At 36.0% G+C, this 17,023-nt stretch overlaps 1 protein-coding gene across 1 annotated transcript in view; it reads left to right on the top strand.

The window, feature by feature from the left end:
- Sec24CD (COPII coat complex component secretory 24CD) overlaps window positions 1-17,023 on the top strand; it is a 400,801-nt gene that overhangs the window by 31,407 nt on the left and 352,371 nt on the right. Inside the window, exon 2 of the mRNA XM_090409481.1 lies at window positions 3,105-3,239. Within this exon, the coding sequence (XP_090265607.1) occupies window positions 3,113-3,239 (127 nt within the window). The 5' untranslated portion in view covers window positions 3,105-3,112. The remainder of the gene's footprint in view (window positions 1-3,104; window positions 3,240-17,023) is intronic.

Genomic DNA, 17,023 nt, shown 5'->3' with positions numbered 1-17,023 from the left:
GGAATATCAAAGAAACGGGAACTTATGTGGAATTATAATGCAGGTGATTATAATAGTCTTAGACATCAACTTCGGGAAGTTTCATGGAGGGAGGAATTGGAAGGCCGAGATAACGTTAGTGCATGGGAAATTGTGAAAGAATATTTGTTAGCAGCAATGGTAAGTTGTATACCACGAGTGAAGAAGAGGACACAATTTGGAGTAAAGTGGATGACAAACAATATTAAACAGGAATTGCATGCGAAAAAGAGGATATGGAAGAGATATAAGGAGACAGGTTAAGAGAGGATGCGTGAAGAATATAAGACACAGGCCAGAAGAGTGACTAGTGTGGTAAGGAAAGCGAAGCTGGAATATGAGAGGAGATTGGCCCTAAGATCCAAAGAAAATCCTAGGGAATTTTTTAGCTATGTGGCCAGTAGGAGGAGAAATGACTGTGGAAGAATGACATTGTGGGATAAAAATGGGAATACAGTGACTGATGCAGAGGACATAGTGGAATTGTTCAATGACCACTTTATTGGAGTATTTCATCCTGGAGGAGTCAGTTTTAATGCTAGAGGGATAGGGCAGGTTCAAGGTTTAGAGGTACAGGAGGAGAGTGTGTTTCAGATACTGAGAACTCTGGATGTCAATAAAGCTTTTGGACTGGATGGTATTTCACCACGAGTTTTGAGAGAATGTGCTAGGGAACTGACAGTGCCTTTAACCTGGCTTTTCAGTGAAAGTCTGGTTTCGGCAAAGGTGCCCAGGGAATGGAAGGAAGGTAAGATAGTGCCATTGCATAAGGGTGGTAACAGACTGGAAGTGTCTAATTATAGGCCAGTTTTTGTGTCATCAGTAGTTGTTAAGATTTTGGAGAAAGTAGTGAGGGACCGTATACAGCACTGGGCAGATAAGGGTAATGTTATCTGTGAGAGTCAACATGGATTTGTGAAAGGGTGCTCTTGTTTTAGCAATATGCTAGCCTTTTATAATAAAGTTACAAGAGCATTAGATGGGGGAAAGGCATATACTGCAATTTTCTTAGACTTAGCAAAGGCATTTGACAGGGTTCCACATGATAAGCTGATATTTAAGTTGCAACATATGGATCTGGATGTCAGATTGGTCAACTGGATTCAGGACTGGCTGTCTGATAGGTATCAGAGAGTTGTGTATGGTGGAACAGTTTCAAGGGAACAGAAGGTTACAAGTGGGGTCCCACAGGGCTCAGTACTAGGACCTATATTGTTTAACCTTTATATCAATGACATTGCCAGTGGATTGCAAGGGGATATTCAGTTGTTTGCAGATGATATGTAGCTGGGAAGGATTATTAGTAATAGTGCAGATGTGGTAGCACTGCAGAGGATTTGAATAAGCTAGATAGATGGGTAAATGAATAGAGGTGTCAGTTTAATGCAGCAAAATGTAAGGTCTTGAGGTTTGGGAAACATCGATGGGATGCTGTATACTCTATGGGAGGAGTTATACTGGAGGAAGTTGGGGAGACAATAGATCTGGGGTTGATGATTGATAGAAATCTGAAGTTTAGGGGACATATTGCAAAGGTGGTGAAGGTAACGCAGAGGATTGCTGCAATTATGAGAAGGATACTGACCTGCAGAGATAAGAGGGTTATCATTCCGTTCTGTGAGTCTGGTCAGACCACACTTGGATTATTGTTCTCAGATTTGGTCCCCAGGATTTGAAGGGGATAAATTAACTGTGGAAAGGATATAAAGACGGATGACAAAGATGGTCTCAGGACTGTACAAGGATAGTTATGAAAATCGGCTGAGGGAATATGGACTGCAGAGTTTGATGGATAGAAGAAGGAGAGGTGATATGATTGAGACTTTTAAACTGTTGAGAGGTGGTTACAGGGTTGACACTGGGGAGTTCTTTCACTTGGTTGAACAGTGGGAAGGAGTGATGACAAGAGGCCATCCCTGGAAGTTATGAAAGGAAACTGTGAGCAAGAGGGTGAGGAGTGGTTTCATTGTATGGAGGGTGGTTGAGCCGTGGAATGCATTGCCTGATAGAGTGGTGAGGGCGAGAATGGTCAATGAGTTTAAGGAGTGGTATGATAGACTTTGTGTTTCTTAGGGGGAACCTCCCCTCGATGAGTCTTGACAGACTTTATGTTCTTAGAAAGGACCTCCCACGATGAGTCTTTTGACTCCATGGAGGCCTGAATAATAATAATAATAATAAACAGAAAGTATTGTTCCTGATCTCAGCTATTCATAGATGAGCAAAGGTGAATTGATTTACCCTGACTCACTGCTTACTACTAAAGGATATATGTTATCTCTTGCCTGATCATTTAAGATATTCAATAGTTTCTTTCTGCTATATTATAATATATTAAGTAAATCTTGCACATGCCTGATTGGTCAAGTGACCGGAATGCTTCGTCTCCAACAGACTGCAGGTTTGAATTCCCACTAACATGGATTTTTTTTGTGACCGTCTATAGGTGAGAGATGAATTTTATAGTCTGGTGCAATACTGTGTCCTTTCCCTTGCTTTTTTGGAATCTTGAAGTGGTGGTGGTTTGAAAATATTCAGCAGGATTTCAGATTAAATAAAAAAAAAATTACAAAGCTCTTTAGCCTGATAGGAAACCTATCATGCATCTTAGTTTTTTTCACCCATTGATTCTCCGGACATATTTGCATCAACAAACCCATTAACCTTTGATAAATGTTTCCCACTTCTTTTTTGGATTACAAGTTGCTACTAGCTGACAGTTTCAGGTTTTATTTTAATCATCGATGTGAATTAATAGATACATATTCATTAATTACTTGTTTACTATTAGTGCCATCTGCAGTAAGTAGAGTGTGGATAAGTTCTCACTACAGTTTAAGCCCTGGTTCTGTTGTTGGCAGTTTATAAAAATTTAGTTAAATAAATGTTGATGTTTGTTTTCAGAAAAAAATTATTTAAATGAATGACTTATATATTAGGATGATTTCTGAGAGTCAAACAACTCTTAAAAGTTTAAAGTGCAACAAGCATCCTTTGATAAAGAAAAAGTTACTTTATTATTATTATTTATTGAACTTTTATCTACATTTTACTCATCTTTATGTAATATATTTATTTATTTAAAGTGTGAATCATGAATCCTCAATCCTATGGAGCACCACATCCATATAATATCAGGGGTCCTATGCCTACAAGTGTTCCTAGTGGTCCTCTTCCCCCTCACAGCACTGTTAATGGATATAGTACCCCTACTTCATCAGGTAAAAAATAATCTCCAAGTTACTAGAATAATATAAACTGATGTCTCTCATACACTTGATGTACAAAGTATACACTAATGTGACTATTACGTACCACTTTTTCTTATGTAAATCTTTTTTTGTAAATTTTTTCATAATCCAATATAATTTTTCAAAAATTTCGTCCTTATTGCTGAAGGATTTCACACTTTAAATTTAGAAATAATTCAGAAAATATCTATAAAATCAGATACAATAAAATCTGTATCTAATTTTATAGATATTTCCCTTTTACAGATTTACAAATGAAAATTTTTACCTTTCATTAGCATATTTACATGCATGAATTTGTAAATACAGGTAGTCCTTGACTTACAATGGCCATTTATTAAAATTTCTCTAATTTAACTTTGACGCCAGCATATACATACATATATCACATTGCTTTTGTATACTCATTGCAGTGTCGTCATTAGTCAACAAGCAAAGCCTATCACTAATATGCAATAGCCGCTGCTATCACCCACTTTTAACTTATCACAGCCTTTGGCACATTAGTTGCTAATCAGCAGTCGAAATGTTCGTTTCTCTCATTGCAATTTTTGTATCTCGTCGTAACCCTATCATGTCCAGTAAGAGAAGTAACACTACTGATGAAAATTCCAACATAAAAAAAGAAGGCAAGGAAAGCTTTAAGTTTAGATGTTAAAATGAAGGTCAGTAAAGCATATGACAAAGGAAAGAAAGTCGGTGAAATAGCATAAGGGAAAAAACTGCCACATTCAACTGTTTCAACAATTATAAAAGATAAATCAAGAATCATGGGGGCAGCTAATGGGGAAGTTAATATGAAATGTACAATTTTAACGAAAGAAAAAGAAGGGCCAATTCATGAAACGGAGAAGCTTTTAATGATATTTGATAGATGATCAAATCAACAAGAATATTTTCCTCTCAGTTTGTTTACGATTCAAAAAAAAAGCACACAGCCTATTTGACAACTTAAGGATTGCTACATTGAAGACATATTATCTGAAAACTACATTTTCTCAAGCAGTAACAGCAATAATGATAACGATGCTATAACATTACACGATTTTTGGAAAAATTACAATATTAGCCGATGTATTCATAACATTGGAACTTCATGGAAGGAAGTGTTGGAACAATGTATGCGAGGAATTTGGAAGAAGTTACTACTGCAAGAAACACTTGAAGAGTACGATGAGCATAGTATGTTAGAACAAATTGGTGAAGAAATCATTGAAATTGCAAGAAAACTCTAGAAATCAATATTACCGATATAGAAGAATTAGCAGATCATGAAAAAGGTGAACTAACTGATCAAGACTCTGTTTTCCAAAACGAAAGAGTTGTAGAAGAAGAAAGGAATAATGAGGAAGATGAAGAAGAGAAATCGTTAAAAAAAATTTACTGTAAAAGGATTAGCTGAAGTATTTTCTAAACTAAATCAAGGATTTCAGGTACTCGAAAATATGGATCAAGACACTGATTGCTTCACCAAAGTCGAAAAGCAAATTCAAGAAGCAGTCAGATGTTATCGCAAAATATAAAAAAAAAAAAAAAAAGAAAAAACCCAACAGACAACATTAACCAATTTTCTGATCAAAAAAGGTACTCCCAATCGCGAGAAATAACCACATTGTCCATGAGTGACAGTTACCTTGTTTAATTAAAGACACCGTTAATAAGTTTTTGTTTATGTTAACTAATATTTAAAGGAATTTCAAATTAAAGTAAGTGCACCATTTTTGATATGTGTTTATGTATTTCTTTCTTAATTTTGTATTGTGCTAATAAATAATTTATAAATGTTTATGTAAGTTTATACATTTTTAACTGTTGTAAGTTAAATAGAAACCTAATTTATGAAAATATTATAATAAATCAAGAATTAAAAAAAGTCCTCGACTTACTTCAGAATGACTTACGACAGAGACGTTGGAACAGAACCCCATCATAAGTTGAGGACTACCTGTATTTATATATAGATTTATGCAATCACATCAGTCTAGATACGTTTTTGAACATACTTCTTATAAATTTATGCTATCTGTCTATGAGCTATGTTTAGAAAGTATTCATATGTAATTAATTGCTAAACAAAAGCAACAACAACAATCAGCAGTCGGAAGTGTTTTCTTAGACTCATTTCTAAATTGCATGCTTGACACTTCACTCATTTCTAAATTGCATGCTTTGACATTGATGGTCATCCAGTGTTTATAGCTGGGTTTTTTTAAATTGAAGGGATCGTGCCTAGATTTGCATATCTCAAACTGGCATGCATAATATTTTCAAGAAAATTGTGACAATGGGCAAAGATATTGTGTTTTCACTACACATTTTGCCAATTCGAAAGCAAAATTTAATACATACATATTCATCATCATGTGTATCAAGGATTTAGGCCTAGCATGGCCTGTTCCAGCCTTAGAAGTCATCGTTGAATTGTTTAAGAGGACATCCTGGTTTTCTTTTTCCTAATGGCTTGTACTTTAAGGCTTGTTTTAGTAATCCTTCTGTTTTCATTCTTTGAACGTGTTCCATCCATTTGTATTACATGTTGCTCTGCACTTTTCAGACAAGAATTGATATAGAACACATGTTCAGTTTTATTTTATTTACTCAGTCAAATAATGAGTATATAGTTGATATCAAAATATACATCCAATATGGATACTTTCTTGAAACAGACCTTGTATATTTGCTATTTGTTCAATTTCACTATAATAAGGCAGAGACATATAATGGATTGAACACAACTTGTAATGTTCAACCCACAACTTGACAAAACTGACATATTTGACAAGTAATAGGATAATTTTTAAACATTCCCATGATGACCGAGACAGATTGGAGGAAGTTGTGTATTGTCTATTATTGTTAATATAAGACTGTTTTTGTTTAGAGGGAAAAAATTCTCATCTACCTTATTTTGATTTGAATTCATGTATTTTCACCTGATTTTGTGTGTGTGTGTGTGGGTAAGAGAGAGAGAGAGAGAGAGAGAGCAGGGGCAGGTGAGTGACAATAACTACAACGAACTACAGAGTGTAGAAGGCAAAAAGGCAAAGGTGTGTATGATTAGTTGATTGGCTGCAGTCATGTTCATTGAAAATGAGTGTGTGTTTTAGAGTTAAATGCATTCACAGTGAAGTATTATTAGATGCTCCCTTGTTAGTCAGTGATTAACAAGTTAACACTGATTAACAAGTTAGTCAGTGTTTTCATGACATGTCTTTTAATGACATTAGCCATCACATGGCTAATGTCATTAAAAGACAGCCATGTGATGTGAAGAGAAACCTCAGGATCATGTAGATCACAAATTGATTGAAAGGGAGCAGAATTTCCAAATAAAAGGGTAAGAAGTACCAAAAAGAAGAAAGATGAACATTAGAACTTTGGCATCTGTAAAGGAGTGGCATATCTTCCCCAATTAGAAAATATCCATATTCAGAAAGTCAATATAAACTAATTTATTTTTGACCATTTAGAGTTAAAATAATGTTAAATATTATTCTATGCTAAACAGATCAGGGCATAGAGGTGGCACAATTCATCTTCTTCCTTTCATAGTCCATAATAGGTTTGTTGGGCAGATTTCAAAAAAACTTCTCACAGAAATACTTTTGTAAGTTCTTTGTCAAACATAAGTTGTTTATAAATTGCACATACAGGTATCCCTTGCTTGACATGGTTTTTCTTAACGCGGGATTTGGTTAATGTGATGAAATTAATTGCAACAATCCCTTGATATACGTGGGAAGAGTTTTGATTAATGTGCCTTTAAATTTACCATGCAAAAACATGCAAGCCTCATGGCGTGAGCATGATGACGTCATTCCTCCCATGCAGCTGTGCTCCCAGAGCCTGAGTGCTAGCCAGTTACTTCGCTGCCAGCATTAAGAGTGAGTGTATTACAAGCTCCAGTTGTTTTGCTCTACGTATTTACAAATTACATTCTTCGTAAATTTTACATTCAATTAATCATGTCGAAGAATAAGAGCAATCCCACAACTGGGTCATTAAGTGAAAAAAAGAAGAGGAAAGTAATTACTTTAGATACAAAACTTGATATAATTAAAAGATTTAGACATGGTGAAAGTAAAAGTAAGATCGGAAGTGAATTTGGTTTTAACGAGTCTACAATACGGACTATTTTATCCAAAGCTGACGAGTATTGCAAGCAAGGTAAAGTTGCATCTACATCTGCAAGTATGCAATGCACATGTAACCGGAGTGCTATAATGGTTGAAATGGAAGATCTGTTGGTGTTATTTGGCTGGAAGACTGCAATCAAAAGAGAATTCCAATTAGTGCCTATAATATCACAGCCAAAGCTCTTAGCAGCTTTTCAAGACTTAAAGAGACTAAATGTAAAGAAGACAATTCACAGCTAGCAAAGGCTGGCTTGGAAATTTTAAATCTAGGGCTGGACTAAAGAATGTGAAAAATAACAGGTGAAGCTGCAAGTGCTGATGAAGATGCTACATCTACATTTCCTTTCCTGCTGAGCTGCAGAAAATTATTGAAGAAAACGATTATGATTACTGCCAAATTTTCAACGTAGATGAAATTGGCCTCTATTGGAAAAAAATGCCATCTAGAACTTTTATATCAAAAAAAGAAGCAGTGCAGCCTGGCTATAAAGTATCAAAAGATCGCTTAACTGTTATGCTTGGAGGGAATGCTAATGGAGATTTTAAATTGAAGCCGCTGCTTGTCTATCGAACTCGAAACCCAAGGGCTTTAAAAGGATGTATCAAGAACTCTTTACCTGTAATTTGGTGGGCGAATCAGAAGGCTTGGGTTACCAAAACCTATTCAAAGACTGGTTTAAGTCATATTTTTATCTGGCAGTTGAAGCTTATTGCAAGAGAAATAACTTAGCTTTCAAAGCTCTTTTTCTTTTAGATAATGCACCTGGTCGTCCAAATTCTCTTAATCATCTGTGTGAGAATGTGAAAGTTTTATTTTTCCCACCAAATACGACATCATTGCTACAACCTACGGACATGGGCATCATTGCAACTTTCAAAGCCTGTTTTCTTAAAAAAGACATTCTCAAAGGCAGTAGAAACAACAATGGGAGAAAATGCGATTACACTCCAAGAATTTTGGAAAAAAAAATTAACATTAAACACACAATTGAAAACATTCATGACTCGTGGGTGCAAGTGTTTTCTGGCTGCATGAAAGCTGTTTGGAAAAACCATTTGCCAGAATGTGCCAATAACTTAGGTTGTTTTCAAAATCCTGTGAACAACATGATTGAAGAACTCGTTGCAATTGGTGAATACCTTGGTTTTGATGTTGTGGATGCTGGAGATGTTAAAGAATTATTGGATTCAAATTCAAAAGATTTCAGTGACAACGATCTTCTTGAAATTGAACAATAACACACATATGAAGACAACAAACACATGGAATGTGAAGATGAGGTTCCAAAGGAGATAACAATCAAAGAACTGGACTAATATTTTGCAGTTTAGAATCGCTTTAAGCAGCAAGTAATGGATATGGATCTAAATGTTAATCGAAGAATGCTTGGTTGCCGTGGTCTGGAGAGTCATTTTGCTTGTTATTGTAGAATTTATGCTGATAAGAAAAAAAATAAAACTGTTCAAACGACTCTTGATAACGTCTTTTTATAAAAAAAAAAAATTGCAGTAACTAATGTAGGTGCAAGTATTTATTAAGCATTCTTTGCATTCATTTTTTATCTTTCCTAAAAGAGTACCATATAAAACGAACTATTAATACAGCAATCGATCATGGATGAATTGCATTTACCATTGATTATTATATTTGATTAACGCAATTTTGATACATACAGTAGCGTTGAGGGATTAATTAACCGTGTTAATCAAGGGATACCCGTATATACGTTGCTTAAAAATTAAAGAGAATATTGCTTGCAACCATATCCAAGAATTTTGCTCTATCAAAATATCTTGTTCTTACTCCAAAATGCTCACTTTTAAGCTATTACTCATTTGCTTATACCACTGACAGTGCCATTATTTGTATATAATAACCAGACTCAGTGTCACTTTTTATATATACCTGACTTTCATATGTTTTTTCCTTTTCTCCTAAGTTATTGCTATTTTTCTCTTTGTTATTAAATTTAGAAACTATGTAGAATCAAAGGCTTTTTGTAGGTCAATAAAAATTAAGGCACATTATGTTTCAGGTATTTATATGGTTTGTAAATACATGGTATAATCCTTCCTATTCATCTTAAATCCATCTAAGTCTGAGAATTTGGATCCCATTTTTGCTTCAATTTGTGAGAGTAAGATCTTATTATTAAGAGAGACCTTCAGGGACTCAAGGGAGGCCACATACCACACACACACGCCAGCTGTCATACTTGTTCTTGAATTCATTCACACTGCTGCACACACAAAATCCAAAGGCAATCTATTCCAATCACGCAACACTCTGAGAGAAAAATCTAGATCTCATCCCTTTCTTAGCAGCATTCATTCTCAACTCAAGAATATCCTCTTGTATTCCCCCCCCCCCCCCCCCGCAAAAAAAAACAGCTGACGCCCTTTTATTCCCGTATAGGGAGTAGGTGAGGCCGTTTAGCCCTATCTAACTTTTGGAGACTGAGTGGGCAGTTCAATCTCCACTGGCAGCCGATCAGAGATAGCTGGCCCAAGGCTATCACTAATTAAGCAGCATGCAGTGAAGAGAGACGGCTCAACAAGTGCCGCCACCTCTTGGTCCCTAACCCTAATATAATATGTTTAACGTCTGAAATAATGTGGCTTCTATGGTTGATTTTCTTGAGTTTACAGGACGAAAAACCCGAGTTTCCGGGAGAAAACACCCATGCCAGAGATCGACTAACTCGGGAACCAGTCAAAAAAAAAGGCTTAGAAAAATTTCCTCTAGTCAACAATTAGATTCGAAACAAAGTCTTCCTTCGTGTGGTCAAGCGCCATGGTGTGCAAACGCCACATCCACTGAGCTACACAGGCTCTGATTTTCCCCACCTTTCATAAAATAAATTCCATCAAGTGAAATCTCATATGACCCTTTCAGAAGTCGGTAATTTTCAATCATATCACTCCTCTTTCTCCTGTTTGCTAGTGTCTGCAGTCTACAAATTCTCTGTGTGTTTTCATAATCAGTATTCTAATCCTGATATAATTTTCAACACTCTTTGCACTCTCTCCACTGTATCAGAATCACAATGGAAACTAGAGCTGCACACAATGGTCCAAGTGAGGTCTTATCAAGACCTACTAAAAAGGCACAATCACATCCTTATTTTATGTGTCAAAGTTCTTTTCAGCGTTGTAGTTATTTTTTTGAGTTCCATTTGCAGTCTTTGCTACATGGCCCCTGAATTTCAACTTCTGATCTACTACCACTTCAAGATCCTTGGCCCGATCAGTTTCTTCTAGTATAATCCCACCAGTATAATATGACATTGGATATCTAATCATGCCAAAATGCATGACTTCACATTTACTGACATTGAACTGACATCCATTTTCCCATGCCCACAATTCTATCCTATTCAAATCATTTTTCAAGTACTGCATATCAGCCATATTCCTAATTGCCCTACCTATCTTTCATCATTAGTAAATATCTGTATGTTGCCTGTCAAATCCTTCCCAGTGTCACTAATGTACAGATTTAATAACAGTGGACCAAGGACCGATTCTTATGGTACACAATATTGTCAATTTCTGCTGTTTTTTAAATCTTGCAGACTTATATCCCCCGTAAGCCACTTTTTGATATCTACCAGTCAGCAATACTCTTATCCATACTACTATTTTATAATCCAAACCCATCCTCTCCAATTTACGTAACAGTCCATGCTGTTTTCTGTCAAAAGCCATAGCAAAATCTAAAAGTATGATGTTGTAACCATTCCCCTTGTCTTGCTCAATGGTAACATTTTTATAGAATGTGAGCAAGTTGCTAAAACATGACCTTCCCTTAGTAAACCCATGTTGTTCTTTGCAAAGTAGAGATTCTCTGTCACCCCATTTCTGAATGTGAGCTTAAATAAACTTTTTTGAAATCTTCACCACCACTACTGAGATACTAATCGGTCAACAGTTGGTGTTTGCACCACTCGCATGCAATGGGATTACCATGCATTCTTTCCACTCCTGTGGAATCTTCCTTGTTCTGAGACTCAAATTATATAGCCTGGTTAAAGGAATAGCCAGTTCAGCTGGACACGCTTTTAGGCACATGTGCTGATATCCCATCAGTACCTATTATTATCTGAGACCTCCAGGGAGCCAAGGACTCATCAAAAGAGGTTGTAAATTATCCAACCCAGCTATCATAACTTCCCTTAAATTAATTTATGCTAGATGCACTCACTACCCCTAAGGACAAATTATTCCACTCACTCACTGTTCTCTGGGAGAAAAACCTAGCTCTTACCCCTTTCTTGACTGAGAACAACCTTAACTTCCATGGATGCCCCGTGTTCTCTCCCCGCCTTCCATATGATGAAAAATTTCATCATTTGAAATGCCCTAATACCCATTCAAAAGTTTATAGACCTCTATCATATCACCCCTCTTTCTCCTGTTAACCAGAGTATGCAATCCGCATACTCGCAATCTGTCCTCATAATCTAAATCCCAGAATCCAGATATAATCTTTGTAACCCTTCTTTGTACTCTCTCCACAGCTTCTTTATCCCCTTGGAACCCGGGAGATCAAATCTGCGCACAGTAATCCAGGTGTGGTCTTATCAAAGCCTTATAAAGAAGCAAAATTTCTTCCTTATCCTTACATGTCAAGTTCGCTTCAACATAGCAATTATCCTCTGAGTTGTATTTGCAACTTTTGCTATGTGATATTGCTGAATTCTTATTCAGTTTGTGAAGCAGCTCTAATGTCTCTTCCTTATACACCTGAGTTTCTTCATCCAGTGAAGAGGTAGCAGTGAATTCAATGTTGCATACAACAAGTTAATAGCTGTTAGCAAAATGGGCACTCATTAGTTGAACAAACTATTCTGTATCTGTCATCCTCAGACAATCGGCATTCAGTAGTTCATCAAATATCTTGACATGTGCCCTCAAGGTGGTAGTATAAAGGATATTATGATAGTATTACATGAAAAACTTGCATCATTACTAACTTCCCATCAATAATTTTCCTCCAAACCAATCTGTTATCTGTCAAGACTCCAACATTATCAAATCTTATATTTCTATCTTCTAAAGCACTTTACGCTGTTTCGATTGACCTATTTTGATCTTCCTCTAGGTCTTTTTCCTTCCAACCTGGCAGAGAGCACATGATTTGCCAATTTTTTCTATCCCATTCTATTTAAGTGACCATATAATCTGAGATTAGCTCTGCTAACAATGTCAAGTTCATTCATAATATCCTCATTTTTAATATGATATTGCTATTGACACCACCAGTTCACACCCCCTAATCTTTCTCAGGACTCGCATATCTGGGATCTCTAGTCTTCGGTCAAGTATTTTATTTCTAACATAGCTCTCAGATCCATAAGTTAAAATTGGTTTGAACACTGTCCCGTATAGAATTAATTTAGTATTTTGACTAATTTCTATCTTATTCCATATAAATTTATTCAGTTGACTTCCTACCATACCAGCTTTGTTGATTCTGTTGTCTATTTCCATAATTAATTTACCATCTTCACAAAAAATTGTGCCTAAGTAACTGAAATGTTTTACTTGTTCAATAGGTTCTCCATTCACAATGCAGTTGATATTTTCAGTGCTGCTGCCTATTTTCATTGTCTTTGTCTTTTGCTGACCTTCATACCATATCTTTACAACAGTTATTCAATTTAGTCAGGGAATCTTGCAAACTTTGCAATCTTGCAAAGCGGATCTATTTAAAGTATAAACATCATCTGTATAAAGCAAAGAGCTAAGATCAACATCTCCAATTTTGATATCAGGTTTATTACCACTTTCCTTCATAATGTGATCCATATAGATAATGAATAACAGATTGGATAATTTACATCCTTGTCTGACACTAGATTTAACATTAAACCATTTTCCTGTACTTCCTTCAAATTCTAACTACTGACTTACAACTTAAATAAAGACTAAGTATTGCTTAATATAATGCCCCACTGACACCATACAACTATAGTGTTTTGAATAGCTTTCCTCTTGGCACCTTGTCATAGTCCTTTTGCAGGACTACAAAACGTAAATACAGATCTTTGTTATATTCCCATGATTTCTCAACTATTTGTCGTAAAATGAAAATCTGATCCTGACAGCTGTTTCTCAAGTATACTTACCCAAATCTTATCAGGAATCCTCAGTAGGGAAATACTTCTGTAATTCTCGCATTGTTTTATTTCCTTTTTTGTATATGGGTACTATGAGAGCTGTATGCCAATCATCTGGAATTCATTCCTCTGCCTAGGCCTTTTGAAGTATGGAGTGCAGCAACCGCAAGACTTTTATGGTTGAATGCCATCTTTTCCAGCTGCTTTTCCACATTTCAGGCTTTTCTACTTCAGGTATGGATATATATATTCCCGATTGCATGCCTGTTGAGTGGTTTTTTTTATTTTTTTTATTTTATCACTGTGCTGTCACTGCTTGTTTCATTTAGCAAGTTTTTGAAGTAATTGCTCCATACATCAAGGATATATTTTTCTCCAGTTTTCATTTCAACCTTTATCATCTCTAATTCCTTTTACATCACTCTTTCCTCCATTTCTGAGCTTTTTCAACAGCATCCAGAATATCTTGCCATCTTCTTGATATTTATCTTCTAAACAAATGACTTTTGTTTAGCTAGTTTTACACAGTGTTCAGCTTTTTTACATTTGTTTCTGTATTCTCTAAGAGCACAAGTTGACTTATTCAGCAGGTACTTTCAATATGCTCCTTTTCCTTCACTGTCTCTTTAACTTCCTGTGTCCACCACATGCCTCTCTAGGTGAATCATTTAATATTTTCTTCATGGCTTACCACTGAATCTCCATGGTTTAGTTTCTGATCTCAAACTCTTTTATTTTTTCTTGAATGATGTTTGTGTATTTTAGTCTACAGTTGATATCTGAGAGATGCTCAACTTTTATTCACTTTAAAACTTTCTTGCATGTTTTTTCCTATATGAAATTCAATTTTATCCTACTCAAAACTAAATTCCAATTTTATGTCCTCTGTACACTCTAGTGTTCTGCATCAGTTAGAAAACAACACTATGAACAATAACATAGTCAATGAGTGTTTTCTTATTCTTTGCCTCTTCTCTGCACATAAATTTGTGCACATTTTTATGTTGGAACATTGTATTAGTAATAACCAGTCCACGTCTTCAGCAGAAATCCAACAGGTATTTGACATTATTATTAGCTTTGCTCTTTTCTCAAAATTTTCCCAAAATATTTCTGTCTGACAATCATATCCTACTTTGCTATTTAGATCTCCAACAAGGACCAACTTTTTCTTTTTCATTGTGTCAGTTGCTTTCTCTAAAGCCAAAAAATATTTCTCCACTTCTACCTTAGTAGAATCATGATTGGGACCATAGGCACAAATAAGTCTCATTATCCAGTTCCCTCTTTTGATATTTGCCCATATTACACTACTTGATATTGCCTGCAATTCAAGATTAGCCTTGTATTTATTGTTGAATACTATAGATATTCCTTCCTTTCCTGATTGTTATTGGCTGAATGTAATATTTTGTATTTATTGCTTTGAATTTTGTCTTTTTTGTTTCAGTTGACCCTATTATATCAATCTGGCAATTATTTTTTCATACTTGCAGTGCATCGATAGATTTCATCTAAGCAAAATATATAAAATGTTTTACTTGGATAGAGGATAAGGCTAAATATTCTAAAATCATTGCACTTTTCACTATTTCCCTCCTTTTTTTTTTAAATAGAAATAACTCTGGTAATTAGTTTATGGAATTAACAACTCATATAAAGTATATTAATTAAAGACAACTTTAATGAATAACTTCTATATTTCGGCAACATCACATTGTCATCTTCAGGAACATAAAGATATGGTATGTGCACATAGGCACTAACAAAAGCAAACGAGGAAGAAAGCAAGAAACTAATATTGTTCCTAAAGTCCTAATGGTGCCACTCTGGCAGGCTAATTTGGTTGTCTTGGCCGTTGGGCTGAAGTTCTCATAATGTAAGTCTCCCAAATTTGGGGTAGTTTCATGCACCCAAATTTGTTGAGGTTTGGAACATTTTTTTGGGCTGCTGATGATTCCTTGAATAATCTTTCGTACTTAAACTTGCTGCAGTGTATTATTTTAGTTTTCTTCCAACGAATTCTATGGTGGGTATCTAAGGCACGGTCTGCCAGCCCAGAGCAGCTGTACTGGTGAAACCGGATGTAGTCTTTGTGTTCTGAAATCCTGATATTTGCTGTCCTGCCTGTTTGGCCAAAGTAGGACAATTTGCAGTTGCATGGGACCTGGTATACACCAGGTAGGTCTAGAGGAAGTGGTTGGTCTTTGGTAGAGCGGATAAGGGATGCCAACTTTTTATATGGTCTGTAACAAGAAGTAAGGTCGTATTTTTTGAGGATATTGGTTATTTTCTCAGAGGTGCTCTGAATGTAGAGGATGGTGATAGATTTGGTGTAATCTTTATTGTGGAGGGGGGTTGTGGTTTACTGGTTTTAGTATTTTTTGGATTTTTTGGGGGTTATAGCCATTGGCTAAGAAAGTGTTGAGGATGTGCTTTGGTTCAGTAGTTAGGGACTTGTCATCTGAACAGATTAATTTTGCCCCGTTATATAGTGTTTTTATAATCCCATATTATTGTGGGGTGGGGGGGATTGCTGGTGAATGTATCTGCCAGTATAGGTGATAGATTTGGTTTTCTGTTTACAGAGAAAACCAAAAAAAAGGCTATAGGTGTTGTTTTCCTCTTTTTCTAAGGTGAACTGGACTCTGGGGTGTTGGTTGTTTAAGTGTGTTAGGAGTGTGTCTGAGCCATGTGGCCAAATAGCGAACACATCATCCACGTAACGAAGCCAAATAGTGGGTTTTTTTTGGGGGCGGAGTTTAAAGCTTTCTCTTCAAAGGTCTCCATAAAGAAATTGGCCAAGGGTGGGAAACGTGGTGAACCCATGGATGTCCCCCTCTATCTGTTTGTAGAATTTTCCTTGTCAAACGAAATAACCTGAGTTTATTGTGAACTGAAATAGGGCTGAGATATCGGGAGGAAACTTGGCTTGGATGAGCTCTAGGGTTTCTTTGAGTGGGATATATTAGTGAATAGGAAGGAGACGTCAAAACTGACCATTATGTCAGTGTGTTGGAGTGAGAGGTTTTCTATACTGGCTTTAAAGTGGGCTGAGTTTTTTATGTGTGATGATGTGTTGCCAGTATAGTGTGTGAGCATTTTGGCTAAATGTTTGGCTAATTTATATGTGGGGGAATCAATGCCATCGACTATGGGACGTAATGGCACATTTTGTTTATGTATTTTTAGGAGTCCATATAATCGGGGGGGGGCTAGAGTTATAAGATTCTTAAGGAGTCTGTGGAGAGTTCTAATCTGAGAGCTGGTCGGATTATATTCAATGGGGAGGTAAGTAGTACGGTCTAGTACTAAAGCATTAAACTTACCTTTGTAGTCCTTTTGATTGAGCACTACAGTGGCGTGTCGCTTATCCGCTTTGGTGATTACTATTTTTTTGTTTTTCTTCATTTCTAGTAGGGCTGCATATTCGTCTTTGGATAAGTTGGTTTTTGGAGGTTTGGCTTTAGTGAGAACACTGGCTACATCCAGTCTG

The sequence above is a fragment of the Typopeltis vanoorti genome, chromosome 19 (assembly GCF_054136105.1).
Source record: "Typopeltis vanoorti isolate ZY-2024b chromosome 19, IOZ_Tvanoo_1.0, whole genome shotgun sequence".
Taxonomy (NCBI): Eukaryota; Metazoa; Arthropoda; class Arachnida; order Uropygi; family Thelyphonidae; genus Typopeltis; species Typopeltis vanoorti.
Note: the sequence above shows the minus strand (reverse complement) of the source record. Positions and strands in the feature narration are given on the sequence as shown.